The sequence below is a fragment of the Marmota marmota genome, unplaced genomic scaffold (assembly GCF_001458135.2).
Source record: "Marmota marmota marmota unplaced genomic scaffold, marMar, whole genome shotgun sequence".
NCBI classification, from domain to species: Eukaryota; Metazoa; Chordata; class Mammalia; order Rodentia; family Sciuridae; genus Marmota; species Marmota marmota.
The window spans coordinates 9,897,651-9,917,650 of record NW_026000142.1 but is presented as its reverse complement, the minus strand read 5'-3'; the positions used below and the strand labels follow the sequence as shown (position 1 = coordinate 9,917,650).

At 33.2% G+C, this 20,000-nt stretch overlaps 1 protein-coding gene across 13 annotated transcripts in view; it reads right to left on the bottom strand.

Annotated features, from left to right (window-relative positions):
- The window catches only part of Foxp2 (forkhead box P2), a 546,252-nt gene that overhangs the window by 5,897 nt on the left and 520,355 nt on the right, over positions 1 to 20,000 (bottom strand). For 12 of the 13 annotated variants that reach the window (XM_048786006.1, XM_048786005.1, XM_048786008.1 and 9 more), the window contains one exon: positions 19,730 to 19,893. In XM_048786006.1, coding sequence (XP_048641963.1) covers positions 19,730 to 19,893 — 164 coding nt within the window. Of the gene's footprint in view, positions 1 to 6,226; positions 6,794 to 19,729; positions 19,894 to 20,000 lie in introns of those variants that run through there. The other variant, XM_048786014.1, reaches the window with a different exon arrangement.

The following is a 20,000-nucleotide window of genomic DNA, read 5'->3' as shown; positions in this document are numbered from 1 at the left end:
AAAAATTACTGGCTGAACTCAAAAACCACTTTGACTAAATGTTTCACTGAACCAGCCAATACTTTGAGTAAAAGGACTGATGAGCCAAATAGTTATTACAGTATCATGTAGTCATGTCTAGAATTTTAAACATTTATTAAATCCAATGTTAATATTCCCAAAGTACCCTCTAAAATATACAAATGAAATGTTCTAATGAGATTACTTGAGAAAGTTCATATTCATTTAATGACTTTTATAAAAAATGACATTTTGATTTAATAATAGTTATAAGTTGAATTGATAATTTTAGATTTTCTCAGTTCAATTTGGAATTCAGAACATTTTAGTGAAGGCTAAACTCTAAGTACTGGAAATAATTAGAATAAACTCCTAAGGTTAATATAACATTACCTTTTTCTAAGTAAGTCTCACGAATGACCTGTGAATATTTAAAACTTTTAAAATTAAATAGCTGAATATTTCTAAACAGATATTGAGCAACTGTTAAGATGTATACATAGATGTTGAGCACAGTTCTAGTGGGTGGCTCTCAAGCCACTTTACATGATTTGGGGCATCCTTTAATTCTAGCTAAAGATTTGACCTCTTATGCAGTGGTCTGTGTGTCTTAGTACCATTAAAACTTTGAAAGAACTTACGCAGTCCCTCTATTCTGTTTCATAATCTCCTGTTCTACCTCCATATGTAATATCATGTTTATCTGGTTTTTCTCAGTTTACGTTTCTGAGTTTTATTGTGATAAAGAACCTTGTAGGAAAGTTTCAAGTTCATAATAAAGAGGAATAAAAGTGAGGTGTACTGTGAAAACAAAAGCATCTAGAGAACAATTTTTCTAAAAGGATAACTATAAGGGTATGTTCCGCTGTATTCTCAGGAAATTTTAATATGCAAGGGCTTCATTTCATCTTATTTCATGCCCAGTACTAAAATATGGTAGACTTAGGGGATTGAGACAGAATTAAGACAATACACTTCAGCCACTCTCAATTCCTGGCCTTGACTCACCTATGCACAACAGTATTTCTGAATAATAACTTCCATTCCAGACTCAAATCATCATCCTCAAAACATTGTGCTCAATTCCTATTACAAACCATTTTTCATGCTGACTTGGTGTTTCCGCTATTGACTCTGCACATATATACATACAGGCCTCAGCATTTCCCGCTACCCTCTATCCTACATATTCACACTCTATCTACTATTTAGGGCCAATTCATAAATACTGACTCCCAAACACTTTGACCTGCCCAACTTGTTCTGATCTTCTACTTGGAACCTCTAGTGCATTTTTTTACTGATCATTCTGGACTCAAAACAACAGAAACTTTGAATCCTAAAAATGTCTCAAAGATAAAGACTTTTATTCCACATTCCTGTTTTGCAGATCAGAAAACTAGTGACGCTCCAAGTGTCTGAAGGTAGGCAAAGCCTGGATGTGCACAGGTGCTGGCCTCAGAGCACTTCCTGCAACCTTGCTGTGCCTTCTGTCCCACACTGCTGTACTTTCCTCACTCAGCTTTTCCTCTGGTAGGTGCATCCTGTTGTGCTGACTAGATTATGACCTTTACAATTCAGGACACCTCCACGTACAGCAAGCAGTCAATTCAGGTTGACTGCATATATTATGTACCATCAAGTCATTTAGAGCCTCAATTGTACTAACTCTAAAAGAGAAAATTTCTCCCCAGAATTTAGTATTCTTGTAGTACTCTCCATTCAGAATCGGTGAAGAAGATATCATAGATGAAAGGGGGCAAGCAAACATTTTCCCTTACAGCTACTAAAATAAACTAAACCAAAGTCAACAATTACCAATGCTCAATAGTTAAAAGATCTGACCACCAATATGATGTCTAAAAAGAAACAGAAAGTCACAAGAGAGAGTTGAGAATTGCAGAGAATAAAACTTCTTAGAAGTAACAGTATCGGGGGTGGGGTTGTAGCTCAGTGTTAGCGAGCTTGCCTAGCATGCATGAGGCACTGGGTTCGATTCTCAGCACCACATACAAATAAATAAAATAAAGGTCCATCAACAACTAAAAAATATTTTTTTAAAAAAGTTACAGTATCTATCTTATTGATTGGTGACTTTCTTTTCAACAAACATATAATTTTATTATGATTTTCTCATGCTATTAGTGTGTTATCATTTCATATTATCAGTTCTCTCACTTGAGGGACTCAAAGTGTTCCATGTTTTAATTTGCATATTATATGCCAATTTAGAAGAAATGGAATACAGTGAAACTGCAGATCTTTTGTGGATTACAGGGTGAATAGAGAATTAGTCTCTTTTTTGACAATTAGCAATGTCTTTCTCTTCTTGCCCCCAATACAGGATTTGATAGTCATGTAATTAATTCCTTAAGAAAACATTGTCTATAGTGTCATTTTTTTCCAAATTCTTCAAGATACCATGCATTATTATCACTACAGGGTAATCATGTTTTCTGCTAGGAAAAAAAAAATGCTCCCATCATAGAAAAATCCCTATCAGTTTTAACAAAATAAAAGAATTGCCTTAAATAGACTCCCTCTCTTCCAGGCTCTAAATAGACTCTCTCTCTTCCAGGCTCACCAATTCTTCATTATGTAGATCCTCTTCTCAGAATTATCAAAAGGTTTTTAATGATAACAGTATAATTTAGCACAATAAATTTTATGTAGTTAGTATTTTGATTAACTTGTAAGTGTAGCAAAAAGTAATCCTGAATATTTGGTTACCTCATTAATAATCTTTAGTCATGAAGCAGTGGTTAAGCAGTTAAGAATATAACATTTAAGACACAGTGGGTTTTGAGGATGAAATGCTTGGGTTTGAAGCTCTGGACTCTTTTCCTACTAGCTGTGCAATCTTGGTAAGCTTATTTACCTCTCTGTTCCCCATTTCTTTATTCATAGAGCATGGTAAAAAAAAAAAATCTACCTTCCACAACTGTGATGAGGGATAAAAGATCATAAACACACACAACAATTATAGTGCCTGTGTCATACGTGATCGTTTATAACCTCACACAATGATATAATTATATAGTAATATAATTATAAGCTCATATCTTCTGTGGAATAAGATGTGGTATAAATACGTGAATAAATTTTGAAACAGTGTATGAACAACTTAGGTTGCTCTAAAGTATTTTAGTCCCTCTCCCCAAAATGAGATTTTATCATCAGAAAAGTCAAAACAAAGACTATGTGCCACACCACAGATATTATGTGTTAGCATAAAGTAAGACTTAGCTAGATCTCCTTAAAAGAATATTTAAGGTAATAGTAATAAAAGAAACAAAATAACACAACATATTACTATTGATAAAGGGATTATTTATCAGCACATGCCTGATTACTAAAACACTAAGCCAAAAGCTCAGGTCATTTCTCAAATAATTTTAAAGTCACACAGAAAGTAAATTTCAAAGTGGAAGGGCCATCACTGAAAGTCTTTGTATACAGAATGTCCACATTTATTCTCCTGGGTCATCCATCTGGGGCCTCATCAATAGCTTGTCTTTAAAATCATTAACATACATGCACTGAATGGCCCAAGGTTGCATCATATTTATTATGTGTATCAGGGCTTATGAAGTTCTGATAATACACATTTGTTAAGAAAATCAATGTAAAATACATCAATCCAATGATGTAAAAAAAGCATCAATGCAAAAAAAATGAGGTAAAAAGTAAAGCATTGATCTCATTTTGACAAGAAAAAATAATAACATATTACCACTATCTTCTCTACCAATCATCAATTTTACAAAAAAAAAATGTTATTTACTTTTTACTAAAAAGTATCTCTTATACAAAAATACCTTGAATTTTTAATACTACCAGAGAACTTTTAGTTTAGTACGGGAGATATAAGTGCTCAGTAAACAACAATTTTGCCAGCTATAAGTGTCTTAGGAGAAGTAGCAATTAAATGATAGAGGAGGAGTTAACCACTGGGAGAGGTTATTTGTCTCTAAGAATCTCAATGCTACAACAGCATTAAAATACATGTATTATCCTAGTGGAATTCCTAAAAGGCAGGCAATAGCAACTTTAGGTGGACACATCTCTCTGTGGACGGTGCAGACACTCATCATGTCATTTCCCTGCTGATGTGGAAATTCTGCACTACTGCCTTCAGCTTCAGGACAGAGGGGTCTGCCCACTAAACTTGTTGGAGCCCTTAATAGTAAACAAAGCAACAGCTGCCTCCAACAAATAGAATTAGTTGTTTCAGGAATGAAATTGGATGATAACATTTGAATGACTCAGTTTAAAGACTTAAAAGAAAGAAAGAAAAAAAAAACTTAATACATAGAAAAGAACTAATTGGATTAATGGATTTTTACTGTCTTATCTTTGACATTTTTGAATAAAGAACCTTAAGTAAGCCTATCTTTATTTATCTCAAGGCAGGAGTGTGACGGTTCTGGACTAGATGATCTCCCCAGCCACTTATTTATTTACTGGGCACATACTGTATGCCAGGTATTTTTATCATGACAGATGAGAGCACAGACTTCACAAGAGGACACACTGCACAGACAGGCACAGGTGGAAGATAAATAGATCTACCTCAGTGACAACTTCAGTAGTTCTTTCAAACCTGGTAAATATGTCACATTTCTTTAAGTGAATATCAGTGTTCAATTTTTCTTTTAAAATTACTTTATACATTTCAGTAAATCACGGATATTTCTTCAAAATGGAATACAGTAATTCATTGTGAATGCTCTAAAAATGATTATGTCCATGAACAAGGAAACTTTAAATTCAACTTCTAATCCTTTTCTATTCCTTTTTTGTGTGACCTATTTACTTGAGAAAAGAAATAATTTATGCTTCCTGCTCAAAGGTGCATAGCCACCTCCTAATCTGATATAATTTATATTTGGGACAATTAGAAAGATGCTTTGAACTTCTCTAAATGATTGTAGGAAAAGACGCATTTAGTGATGGAGACATAATGTCTGTTATTATCTCCCGACAGAAGTACGAAGTCAGTAACTGAAATGGAAGTACTCCTATAAAGATAAAAGTTACTTTTTGTTAGAAGTGAAAGGAAAAAAAAATAATTCCATCCTATCCAATAGACAGGATGTGAAAATCACTGGGTGAGGGCAAATATGGACAATGGTTCCTGTTCTTACAGTTTTTAATGTAATAGGGGAAAACGTACACACAAGTGACTCTGATACAAGACAAACAGACTGATGCCGTAGTAGAGAAAGTGGAAAGGGGAGATAAATTCTGACTCTGTGGTTCACAAATGTTGTATGGAGGGAGGTGCTACTCAGGTAAGCTTGTAAATGCAGGAAATCTTCACTACAGGAGAGAAAGGACATTTTGAGTGGAAATGGGAGAAGTGGCAACTCTTAGATGTGTTTTGGGAACCCTGAGAGTGCATGGGGGTCAAGGGGAAAGAAGTTTGGTAAGCAACAACAACAACAAAAGTGAAGGGAAACAAAGTCAGCCGATGAACAGTGGTGAGCTGCATTTTACCAAGTATACATTTATTCTCTTTCAGCTGAAGGGCTATCGATAGCTTCTGAACTGGGGAATGAAAAGACAGAAGATGCAAGAGGATTATTTTGCAAAGTGTAAAAACCAAGCGTGGAAAAGTGAAAAAAAGTGAAAGTGTTTGGGAGGGTACTAGAAAGCACAGCAAGGTAATGAAGGCTGCGCCAGGCAGCAGGAGTAGAAATGTGGGAGAAGGGAGAAGTTAGATAGAGGCTGAGGAGTAAAAGGCTCTTCAATTTACTGCTCTTAAATTTATATGCACGTGAAATACTTCCTTTTTATATTCAAGGAGACAGGAGGTCCTATATCCAGATCAAAAATAATGAAATTTAAAACTTCATGATTTTTCAGAACTCTTAAGCAATTTTGATCAATTTTCATATTTGTTATCTTTAATCATTCAAGGAGATAGCGGAGCAAATATTAGAAAGCTTGTATATTAGGAAGTGAAGATAGGAAGATACTGAAAATGAATTTCACCAGATACTAGTAGTGGTGACAATCAAAAGAATATTGATAATTGGTCTCTGGAAATTTTATTTACTTGTAATTTTTAGCCTGTGTTCCTCTGTCATTTTAAAGAAAAATATATTTTAAAACACAATTCAGAGAAAGGGATCTAAAAGTGCTGCTATTTTCTAAAAAAAAAAACAAAACAAAACATCCATTTCCAGAGAAGACTAACAAAAGAGAAGTAAGCCTTTTTATTTCATTTTTTAATTTTTTAAGATTAAAGTTAAATATATTTTAACTGATAAAGACATACAATTATGTATTTATGGAATAACGTGATGTTCCAATACATGCATACATTGTGTAACATTTAAAACAGGTTAAACATGTCTATCTGCTCATTTATCATTTCTTTATGGTGAACACATTCAAAATCCTTTCTTTCAGCTTTTTGAAATATACAGTATGTTATCATTATCTATAATCACCCTGCTGTGCAATAACACACCAGGGCTTGGTAAGAAGTAAGCTTTTTCAAAGTAGGTAACATACACCCTTGAGTCTTGCTAAGCATTTCTAAATAAATGGTGAAGTTTTTAGACGTTCTTCTACAACATTAATTTGAAGATTAATCAACTTCAATATGTGGTTTCCAAACTCCCACACAATCTCCTCCTGCAGGAATTCCTCTCTAGGAGCTATTAGCTCTTGTCTGAATGCTTCTGAATGAGATCCTGCTTTTGTCACCTTGGCTCATATCCTCTCACTCCGTCTTCTCTTTCCTCGTCTCTGCCTTGTACTAGGTTGAAACACTTAAGATTTTCTGTTTTTATGGGCAAAAAAACAATATCAAATATCAGTAATTTCATGAAGTTCAATTAAAAATTGTTTCATATTCAGCCTTCCCAAAAGTCATACCCTTCATGAAATTGTTTTGATTCCCTGTGTGCATGTGCACACTTACATTTTTGACTTTGCTATCTGTTTGCAACTCTTTGCACCCCTTTGGTTTGGTTTCTACCATTACCATGTATTTATCCCTCTATGAGATTATAACCTCTGTATATGTACAGATCATCTACCATGGTATCTAGTAGAGTATGTTGCACATAGTAGGTTCTCTATATATGTTTATTCAACAAATGACTGTTGAAATTTATATTCCAGTTAATCTTTCAGTTTTATTTATTGCCATCCTCAGTAACAGTATGTACTGTAATGTAGCTAGTCCTCTGCCCAAACTGCAGAGGACTAGCTACATTAATACACTGATTTATTGCCTCAAGAAATGTGTTGCTTCTTTTGTTGTGAAATTTATAAGGACCTAAGGCATCAATGAAGGCAGAAGAAATGTTAATGTCTGCCTGCACCCTAAAGCAAAGTGTCGAATTACAACGGGAAAGTTTATCTTTTTAGATTGTGGTCACACAGTAAATCCCCTGAAGTAATGTAAATTGTATCCACTTTCTCCTTACTTAAGACTAAATAAAAGGTCCTATAAAAACTATTGCTCTTTTTCTTTGGAATAAGAAAATATTATAAAAAAAGTTTTCCCAAACAGAGATGAACAAAATACATATAAGTCAATAGATATTAGATTATAGAATGGCAACAGTGTGTTCTCCTCTTTTCTTACTTAGATATTACCAAATATGAGGATTAAAATATTTATATTTGCATAAGACTCTGGATTCAATCTCTGGCACTGCAATAAAAAATAAATAAAATAAAATAAAATATTTATATATTGTCATCATTTATGGGGAACTCAATGGTACAATGCAAATTTGATCAGGCCTATTTAGAAATGTGATGTTTATTAATACAATGAAGCTAGGGCTCAGGATGTAACTCAGTGGCAGAATACTTACCTAATATGTGCAAACTACTGGGTTCAATCCCCAGGACTTGGGGGGAAGGGGCATGGAGAATACTATAAAACTAATGATAAAAATTTCAAGTCTTTAATTTTATGACAAATGTCAACAAATGCTATAAATAAAAACTTATAATTTATGGACCATGTCTACAATATGGGCAATTTCAAGCAATGTAAAGTTAGTTTTATCAAAGACAAGTCAAAACTAAATGTTAGCTTACAGTAGGAATGCTTTTATGTGGTTCACTCATAAAACCTTATACCCTTTCTTCATATAATTCTATTTATTTGAGGACATTTACAGAACATTTAACATAGTATACCTCTTAAAATAGCAATAAACCTCTTTTTTATAAAGAAATATCATACATCTATTTAAAATTCCTACACAGATAATTTCTAACCTTTTCCTCTTCCTAGCACACCAGAAGGATAGAACATACTTCTATCAGCAACTACAGATCACTGTTATAAAATATGCTATTCCTCAATACTCAAAATGGTATACTTGAAAACAGCATTAGGGCTCTGATGCCTTAATATTATTACAAAAGCTGTCTGGATGTTATTTGTCCCAATTCAGCAATCTGAATCCAGTAAAATGAATTTATGCATATGGTACTCCAAGAAAGTTACTGAATGTAGTGAAGTACATGTAAGCTGTAAACCACATATTTTATTGCCCACCCAGTTTACTACATAGAATTTTTTACTTGATTTTAAATTGTCTTGATCCTTACATCTACTAAGTTTAGTTTGTATTTTTTACCTTTAACTTGCACTGTGTATATGAAGTCCAAAACAAAATGCTCATAGTCATACAAATTCTCCTTTTTCTCTTATTTATATCATATTATTTCAAAATATCAAAATAGACTGAGTATTGCTATGGGCATATGCTTTCATTGATTTTCATAGGTCTTCACTATTTCACAAAATTATATCAACATTTTTATAGTTAAAAGGAAATTCCAGGACAAGATGAGATTTTCTTTTAATTAACTATCCACATTTTTAATTTAGTACTTGGCACCAGGCTGTTGAATGATAATAACTATTGTCATCTAAGCATTTAAAATAATCAATGTATATTATGAACATTTTGAGTCTCAATTTCATATACATTTGAATATAGTTCCATTCAATTACTTCTATTTGTTCAATGGCAAAACCCTCATGTTTACTCCATAAGTATTGTTTTGAAAATATAAAAAGAATTCCAGAATACGAGCACAGAATTCTTTAGGATAGAAAGATTTATTTTCATGAATCTCAGCTGTCATTCTGTTTCCTTTGCATAAATAACTGCTAGTCACTGATACCTTGGAAGACATAATCATGGCAAAGAGAAAAAGCAGTTTAAGTGGGTTTTTTTTGTTTGTTTGTTTTTTTAAGATGAAGTTTCATAGGAGAATTGGTAAAAATAATTGACGTTCATCATTTAAAGATCATATGAAAAATGGAGATTGTAGATATTCAATTTCACTCATTTCCTTTTATAAACTAAAAGGAAGTTATATAATTATATTTAAAATTTGATGGTAAATTCATAAAAATGGCAAGTTTATAGTTATCCCCCATTTGTATGAAGTCAGGATAAAATGAGAAACAATTTGTGTTTCTTAAAACCTATGTATTTTCTAGAGGAAAATTTTGTTCTTCTGTTTAGGAAGATTTTAGTTTACTTAACACATCACAGAAGTAAGCTAATAATAATAGTGACATTAAGGTTTTAAATGGAAAAGCTAACTTTCAAAAGAAAACATTTTGTTATTTTTTTTTTAAATGAGAACTGATCTTAGGCTAATGTGAATAATTTAAGGTATTTAAAAGGTTTTGAAGAAATTATATCATGCTATTTAAGATTTTATTCTGGTGAAATGAGAGAGTTTCCTACTAAAATTTAGATTTTACAGTATAAATTTAAGCATATGGGGGAAATATTTAATTCTTTTTAGAATCGAATAAAGATATAATTATAAACAGCCAGGAATGAAAAACTAGTGTTCATTTTATCAACTAGATCCATATTAACATAGTTCAAGTTTTCCCCACATTCTTATCTCTCAAGTTCTTTCACTCTTTTGCAGATTAAAATACATCCGACACAAAAATGCTGGTGTTGGATGCATTGATCTTCGTGCTAAGCTGAATGAATATAACAGAACTGCTACCACCAGGACGGTGGTCAGGATCTTCATTCCAGTTCTACAGAAACAAAATTCTTCCTCTTATCCTTTGATGAAAAGGAAAATACTCCTTCTTGAAGAAATGGGGAACCATGAAAAGATGGTTCACATCTTGGAGTGAGCGGACAATACCTTACTCCATCTGTGCATGTGTGGTTTGCTTTTTCCAGGGTAGCAGTAGAAAATGCCCTACTAAATTCCCCATACCTTTTCTCCCTGGCTAGAAATACACAGAAAAATAAATTTTAATTTTCACTTTAAAGCCAGGATGCAACATCAATCCTATTATATTTAGTAAATCTTATTCTCCTATATTCTAGCTTTTTTTTCAAAAAAAAAAAAAGTGCAGCCATTTAGTTTTTGATTGCAAAGGGATATTATTTTCACATACTTATAACAAAAACTTCCCTTTCCTTTCTAATTAATATTGCCATTCTTGTTTTTTGCAATACTAGTGATTGAACACATGAGGTTATACCACTGAGTCACATCTGCAGAGTTCTTTATTTTATTTTACTTTATTTCATTTTATTTTTTAAGACTTGTTCTCACTAAGCTTCCCAGGCTAGCCATGAATTTGTGATCCTCCTGCCTCAACATTCTCAGAGTACTTGGGATTACAGGCATGAGCCACTAAATTTGGCCCATATTTCATATATTTTTGGAGTGGGGGGTCTACTGGGGATTAAACTCAGGGGCACTCACACACAGAACCACATCCCCAGCCCTATTTTGAATTTTGTTTAGAGACACGGTCTCACTGAGTTGCTTAGCACCTCACTTTTGCTAAGGCTGACTTTGAACTCCCTGTCCTCCTATCTCAGCCTCTGGAGCTGCTGAGATTACAGGCATGTGTCACCATGCCCAACTCATATTTCATTCTTAATGATACAGTTTATAATTCTAACATCTTATAGATTGGACTCTGAAGTAGAGTTTCAAAATTTCACTTAAAGTTGATAAAAATTCTAAGAAATATAACATAAATGTGGGTTAAGGTTATATAACATCATTTTGTAATTGCATGCATATAATCTATAACAAAATTTTTCTAACTTCCTGAACTTGCTTTCAACATTATATTGAAATTTATTCAAATTTATGCAACACTGTTTAACAATTGGATTTTACACGATTTAAGAGTTTACTGCCAAATGATTTCAGACAGTTTTGCTGCAGCATCAATTAAAAAAGATTAAAACACAAGAAAATTCTTTAAAATTTACCATACTTTTGGAGTTTATAAAATTGATAGCTGTGACCAAAACAGCTATAATGGATTAAAAACAAAAATGCAACTACTTTGATCATTAATGAGTGCAAATGTATTGCTCACAATCTCAGACTCAAGCTTATTGTTCACTTAGTACAATTGGTACCATTCCATATTCTGCCTCATTGTGTTTCTGCCTTGTTCTTTGGACCAAGTTTCAGTCAGTAATGGGATGGGTATATGTCCCAGTGTCTGTCTAATTCTGTTTGACAACTTGAAGATCTTCCTCTCAATGTCCTAAGTTGGTCTCTATGCTACACCTATCCCTCTCGGATGTGGCTCATCTATTCTTACCACCCTGCCCCAGTTAGACACTGCCCACTCACAGCTGGCTCTTGGTGAAGCTCTCTCGTGGGATATCTTTATAGAGACTGTTTTCTACCAGTTATGTATGGTTCATGTCACTACGTCTTTCTAACTCTGAGACTGGCTCTTCTGTTGGATTACTTTGCTCAGATGAAATCACAGGATTGATTCAAATTGTAGTTTTCTCCTGAACTATGCCTGGTTAACTCAGTTCTAAATATGAGAATGGAGTTGGAAGTAAAAACAATATATACCTGTTAATCTAAATCTAGTGCATTATCCCCTTCTCTGGTTTGCTAATTAACAAAAGTGGTCTTAGATTCACTTTTGCAAGCATAATTTTATCTGTAGTAAGATAATATTGTGTGACCCATGATTCCTAATCTTATGCGTTTAAGTGTCTTGGGGATATCACTCCATTTTTGGTCTTCAAAGATGAAGACTAAAGTAAAGAATGTAAATTTTCACAAGTTATGTTAAGCTAGTTGATCATCTGTTGCCTATATAAATTATACTAATGCTTAGGTAAATTAATTATATCCTAATGATAGAAGCTACTTATGGAATACTTACAAATCCTGTGCTTACTGTGTTTACTGGTGTCAAAATGTTCAAGTATAATGAATGGTAAACTTGAAATCCTGCCAAAGTTGTCAAATATATGTCCACTTCTCAAGCCCTGTCTCAAAAGCTGAAGTCAAAATTCCATATGCATATGTAAAATATCCACAGAAGTAGAAAAATGAATACAATATTCATTCTTTAACAATTTAGTCAAACTATGCTTTGACCCTCAGAGGAAGGAAATTTCTAAGGCTCAACTAATGTCAGTGTAAATGAAGATGTATGTTCTAACAAAGTAGCTTCTTTAGATATAAAACAGAAGCAGTGAGCTACAATACTGTCAGCTAAAGTTTTCTGACACACTTTGCCTAAATTGTGGGATTTCACACCACGGATGTCACATAGCATCTGTATAGTTCTATAAAAATCCTTCAAAACCCTATAGGAACCCACAAATTTCTACAATTGGCACGGTGGGGATATAACACATTTTAGCTGAAGGTACTGTACCTCTGGGAGGATCTTTTTATTAAGAGGAACTAGAATGAGTTGTAAGTGCCACATATGGGGACTGGAATAATGTAAAAAAGAACAGCAGCTACTGATCCACACTTGTAGCACTTTAAAAAAGGGACGAGACGATAAAGAGCTAGCATCATCGTAAGCTCTGTACAATCACTTTGCAAAGCGATCTCAAAGCTAACTAGCAAAGTTAATGAAAAAGTTTAGAGATTAAATAAAAATGGAATTAAATCAGAAGAAAAATTATAAAAGGCCCAGAAAGGTTAGGGGGAGAAAAAAAAAGAAATTAAAGGTAACTGGAAAAGTGTTAATGAGAAAATCTGTGACAACATATGTGAGGCCAAAGACTGCTTTTATGTTTAGAACTTCATAACGCCACATAATGATCCAAAACATCAGCAAAAATAGTACAGGCTTAACAGGAATGAAAACAATAAGAGAGAGAGCATTCCACTTGCTCAAGTTGTCAGTCACTTTCAACTGCTTTCCTCTGAAATACAGAGCCACACCAATTTCTAATGCTTTTGTCCACAGAGAGAGATCTAAGATCTGTAGGGATTTTATATAAAATATCACCAACCAAAGGTGTAGGATCTGCAAATTCTACATGTGCCTGCAAACAGCAATTTAAATTTTAAGGCAGTCAATGAGACTAGAAGCAAGAAAGGTAATATTATATTTTATTTTCACTATGTTTTATGACAATTCACAGTTTAGATTTTCAGTCCTATTTTACAAAAATAGAGTCTCATAGTCACTTTTAGCTGCCTTTGGGGGCAGACTATTATTGACCAGAGAGGTTAAAGCATAATTTTGGAATTACTTTGCTACTGAGACACTCAAGAAGCAAAGGATATTGCCATGATGCCTGGGACATGTGGTATACAGAAAGTTTGTGGGCCTGTAGAACATGCCTTCAACACACTGATCAGATCGATGATAGATATTATCTCGATTGCAATACTGAAAAAGTACTACACTGCTCCTTTTCTATGATGCCTTTTATTTCCTTACCCTAAAGATTTGGCTTCTAAGGACCCAACAAATTTACCTTCTACTCTTACACACAGCATCATAACATTCTCTATAGAAGATCATCAACTCAGACTTTAACTATTTGCCTTAATAATAAGAAAAAAATAATCATCACTTGTAACTCATATAGAATATTTAGCAAGTAGAACTCTGAAATGACATGGAGGCTTAGGGAATGACACATAAGAGACGATCTAAAAGCTCAACAGTAGGAGACTCTAATAATCAGAAGGAGGACAGCATGCCAATGGGAGGCTCTGTGCGCAAAGGCCTCAATACAAAACCAGCTTGGAAGAACATTCATTTTGATCTCTAGAAACAAAATTTGGAAATATAAAATGAGAATCTCATTTAACATTTTACAAGCGATGTAAGAAGGCAAACCTGAGCCAACTTACTGAGAGTGAGGAGAAACCATTGCTTCATAAAAAGAAACAGAGCTGAGCTGAAGATGGTGGGTTTATCATTAAACTCCTCTTTTTAACCTCAGATTAGGAAGGAGCAAGGGACTGGACTGATTGTTTTAGTGTGACTTCACTTTGCAGGTCTAGTCCAAATGTTTTCTCCTATTTTCACCCACTTAACACATGGGAGAAGAAAATAAGTTTAAATTATATCCACCTAAACACAACATGGATTCTAACTTTAAATACTTTTTAAAGAAGTAAATGTCTACATAAAATAGGAAAAATGAAAGAAATTTTAATCCTTATTCTTAGGAACTCTGAAAAAAAATGGACAATAGGGAATAACAGGTGTAGAGGTACAAGTGGGAGGAGTGTTGTAAATTACAATGATACTCAGCTCAGATTCTTAAAAGAAGTTTCCTTTAGTTTAGACAAATGAATAATTTTGCAACTCTGAGGAGAAGCAGAAAATAAAGATTAAAAAAAAAATCAGGTATTCATTTTGAAGCATCAAGTAGCTGATTGAAGAGTCAAACAAGTTTCAAAAACTACTATGTATACAATGCCACCTGGATTTACCCTTTCCAACTTTTTCCTAAAATCCTCTTAAACATTCAACTGACATTTGTATTGAAAGATTTCAATAACTTTTTTTTCTTTTAATTCATTTTAAATGAAATAGATAAAATTTAACAACGTCTGGTAGGATAATCACAACTGAAGTCAGAGGACCTGCTAAGTCCTATTCACATAAATTTGAACAATTACAGAATGCATATTAATTAAATAATTAAAACTGAAACTTAAAATCATATTGTATCAATGTCTAGAAAAATATCTTAGTCTCTCATAAAGAAGAACATTATGAGGGAGGGGAATGGGAATACGAAAGACAGTAGAATGAATCGAACATAATATCCCTGTGTTCATATATGAATAAACGACCATATCATACACAACCACTAAAATGGAAAGTTATATTCCATGTATGTATGTCAAAATACATTCACAGTCATATACAACTAAAAAGAACAAATAAAAAAAAATTAAAAAGAGACAGACGTTATGTTTAGTTGTTTTTCCTAAAAATCTCCCTTGTTCTTCCTTTTTCAGAATTCTGGGAGAATCATGGATTTTATTCTTGTGGGTCTTTACTATGTGAATTCAAAATCTTTCTAATTAACTGTCATCTCCAATTTGATTCTTCATATTCAGTATCATACCTTTATTGAACGCTTACTCAGTATACTAGAATGTGTTAGGGCTTTCATATAATATAGTGTGCCCAAAACATTGTCTGTTCTTAAGGGACACACCATTAAGTTATGGATGTCCGCAAAATGAGCATGCAGGTATGGATGAATTCTTGTTTGCCAAGACACACACGTGTTAATTCCAAATAATGGTGTAAGGAACAAGTAAGTCTCCTGGAATTGTGGAGCAAAGTACAGGTCCTGACAGAAAAATTACTCTGAAAGCCTCTTTGGAAGTAGGACCAGTATAGTAAGAAAAGGTGGAGTTTACACAGAAAAAAGTGGAGGAGAGGCAGATAAAAAAAAAAAAAAGGAAGAAAGGCAAATAGTATACAACAAAGTAAATTCACAAGCTTAGCAAAAGCTTTCATTCAGGGCTCTGTAAAAGCAAAAACTGAAATGAAAGGCAAGTATTAAAATATAGTGTAAAATCTGGATGATAATCTAGAGTCTCGTGCTCTGCAAAAGTAATTTATAAAAAGCACTAGTTCTCTTTGATTCAATGTTCCTAATTCTTCATAACATCTTTCCTACCAAACTCAGGTGTATACGTCCATTTTCAACCACGTGGAATTTTACTATAATGGAGTTGAATATTAAGACCTAAGAATATTTAAGTACTTTGATTCCACAGTTAAAATTCTGAACCCATTATTTTCCCTCTTTGAGCCTCTCCTTGGTGTGTCCTCTGTTTCTTTGTGGGCTTTTAGAGTGGCTATGATTTTCCCTCATTTTCCTCTTTATCCCCAGCTTTAAGTCAGTTATTTAGTTGGCATTTCTTTTCATAGCACTTCTTGTTTCAACTGTTTTCCACTTCAAGTCTTATACTTAAGCCAGATACTCTATTCTGCAAGTATTAATCTTCTGCTTCCAGTTCCTCCAGAATATCCAGAATATCTTACTATACATAACTTCTATTAAGTCATGACTCTTTCAGTACAATTTCAGATGATTACATTTCTTATTGTATAACTTTCATTGTATCAAACTCAAGTTCATAACATTAACAAACTCATTAACTAAAACATCATGGTTTGATATTTAAGTCACTGACTAAATGTGAGTGCATAGTCAGGCATCACCTTCATGTATTCTCAAATCTATTTCTCTTTATGCATTTCAATTTCTATAAAACCTATTTCTCCCTCTTTTCTAGGCACATATCATGAATTCTGATTCTGGGTTAGGACTGTTCTCCCTGTTTGAACTGTTCATTGCCTACAACTTCGGATAACATTTTCTTATCTCAAAAATCCATTAATCTACTGACTCTGAGTAATATGCTCCCTATTATAAATTCCTCTGTCATATTGTTTCACTGCTATTAATCTGCTAACTTCCTGAATTATAAGAGGAGGTAGAAAGGAAAGGGATTACCTAGAAAACGGACCACAAATTTATGGACTGCATGAAAAGATATTAAAACACTAAACGCAAAACATGTTTGTACTGTTTATAGTTTCATTTGTAGTAACAATGGCATATTACAAGAAGTAACGTAAGTCAGCACCTAGGAACACAGGACCATGGGGCACAAAGAGCAATTAGTATTATCCAGGCACTCATTTCATCTGTAAGAATCTTATGAGGTAAGTTCTACTACTTACCTCATTTTCAGCTGAGAAAACTGAGGAAAGAGGGGTTAAGTAACTTGCTCACTTCTATTTAGCTATTAAATTAGGAATCTGGAACTGGAATGCTGACAATCTGGCGCCAGAGCCCATGAACTGAAACCACCATAGTCAACAGAGTATTGACTATGACTATTTATTGACTATCACTACTGACTATTGACCATGTTTTTAATTCTATCAGTAGAACAAACATCCTGTAAGACATGTACCATGATTTCATTTCAGGACATAAATATATGCTATTTAAATGTTCCATCACAGTTTTTCACTTCTGTTTAATTTCCAAAGTACTTTTGAACTGTATTTAATTATATGCAACTAATTTGAACTCAGAGAATTTGATCAATATTTTTTCTTTGCCTCATAATGCACACAAAATGGCTTAAGATTATTTAAGTACAAGCATCTTGAAACTATACAGATGAAGATACAGAACACTGAACTGATGTTCCATAAATATTTGACACTTAACATACAAAAAGTTAATGATAATAGCAGAAACAGAGTGAAAGAATGAATGTTGACTCAATATTTTGCAAGTTAATTAAGAATTTGATTTTAATTTATGTTACTTAGACCAAGACAAGATTTGGGCTCTCTCTAATTTTCTTTTCTGAAATCTATTTCCAATGAGCCAAGAAACCTTTCTTTTTATCTTCAGAAGATATAAATAAACATTTTTTCATATACACTAACTCATATAAGCATAAAATGTATGATGTATTAACTATGAACATTTAAATTTTATAAACCCAGAGCAGCAGTACATCAGGCATTAAATATACAATTTTTATATATTGTTTTACACATACTATTATTTCTCTGAGATATTTCATGATTAAAGTTTAATTAAATTAATAATAAAATGAAAAATCTGAAATAGCAATTGCCAAATGAAAAATACTACTAATCTAACAATGCCATAACTTAGCCCAATTATTATTTCAGGTTTTAAAATATAGTATTTAATAAACTATTTTATTAAATCATTAATTTTTTATTTTAATCTTCCTAGCACTGGACAATTACCTAAAGAAAGTATTTCTTTACTTATTTTCTGCATGTGGTTTGCCACGACCTCTGCCTACTGCACAGGAGCAAGGGGAGGTGCACCATGGTTACTGCACATGTCTATTTTAAATGTCTTTCATTTCTCTGAAATAGGGCTTTTTCTAAAGGAGGAAAACAGGATCTAACTCTTGTTTGCTCTTTAAAGTTTTATTGTTTTAGCATTTTGTACAGGGAGTGAGCATTAGCATACTCAGGAGAACTGCTGAAAGTAAAAGGCCTCCAGCTACCCACTGCACGGCTGATAGGATAAAGCAGGGATATAAAAACTTTTGTCTGATTGCTCACTTCCCTTGCTTTAGAGTACTGCTACTCTCAAGAGCATATATTCATGTTCTTTTTACTTCGAGTTTTATTACTTCTTTTGTATTATTTAATACATCTAAAGACACTTCCAAAAGACAAATTTTTCCATTTTGGAAAAGTAATGGTTTGGAACCTGATAACACATTAAGGTTCACAGTGTGTTTTGCACAAAGGTGATAGAGTAAAGGTGCTAAAGAGCAATTAAGCATATGATCTTAGAGACATTAATATGTCAAATAGAATGAAAATGTTTTTAAAAAGTCAACAAAAACAATATTAAATGGTCACATGAAAAGATCATATTTTGTATTTCTCTTTCGTGTCTTTGACCAGATATTTAATGCAAAAATAAATAAATAAATCAAAGAGGAAGGAAATATCAGTGAGAGAAAGGACTAATCCTACATCACGAACTTGAAGTTAGACTTATATTATGCTTAATTGTAGGAGATATGGACATAAGTTACAACTCATCCTGACCACTGAATGGTGTGTACATTTCATTATTCAGATTCTAATATTTTTCCCTGAAATTCCAGGATCTACCAGGGTCAGTACTTTTCAGTAAACAAGAAACTGATATTCTTGACACTATTGAATAAGATCAGGCATTTTTAAAAGTGTCATACACATTTCTGAAATCCACAATACATCAATTTTTAATATTTCCACTCTCTCAGCTCCATTAAAAAGATGGTAGGAGAAAGATTTTAGAGTAATTAATGATATAGTTAGCTGCTAAATATTAATAGGAACCGTAGTCTTGCATAAAATATAACATATAAACCTTGCCAATACAGACGCACCAGTAATTAAAGTTGAATATGTAATTACACTGATTTATAAGACAGGCAAAAAGTTACACTTTACTAGCTTCTATGTAAACTGTGGGTAACAGTTAAACTTTGCATTTTACGGTTTATAAAAATGGGCAATGTCTTGACTACAGTTCATAAATGGTTTAGAGTCCTGTAATAGTAGTAAAAATTATGATAACTTATTCTATCATGAATATTCTTATTGCACCACACAAACCAAACTGTGATAATGACCCATAAGACATAGATTCATCTTAGACACTATGCCCAGAGAATGTTACTAGTAGTAAGAATTTGTGGAGGACTGCTAGAACAATAATACAGGATGTTTGAGAGAATCTATAAGATGTATTAAAGCTGATTTGGGTACATTTTTTTCATCTTATGAGCACAATACAATTTACCTTCACTTCAACTTGTACTTTTTTACTTTAGAAAAAAAAATAAATTTTAGAAGCATATGAATACATTTTCTTCCCCTTAGGGAGTCTGTTTACCAACTTACATGTGTGGCTGAGGTGAGCAGCCCGGACTGCTGTTCCCATTGCTGTCGATGTGGTCCAGGGAACCATTGAGGTCTTCATGGACTGCCTGCAGGAGGCCACTGGATGCATTATTGATCAGTCCAGGGTTACTTAGCAAAGGTAAACTGCTCTCTGCCAAGGCAGCCTAGTGAAATGGAGAGGGTATAAGATAGCTTTTAAGATACTCTTCAAAGTAATTTTAAAAGCATATATCTTCTTTTAGAAGTATTCAAATAAAATGTATGGGAAAAA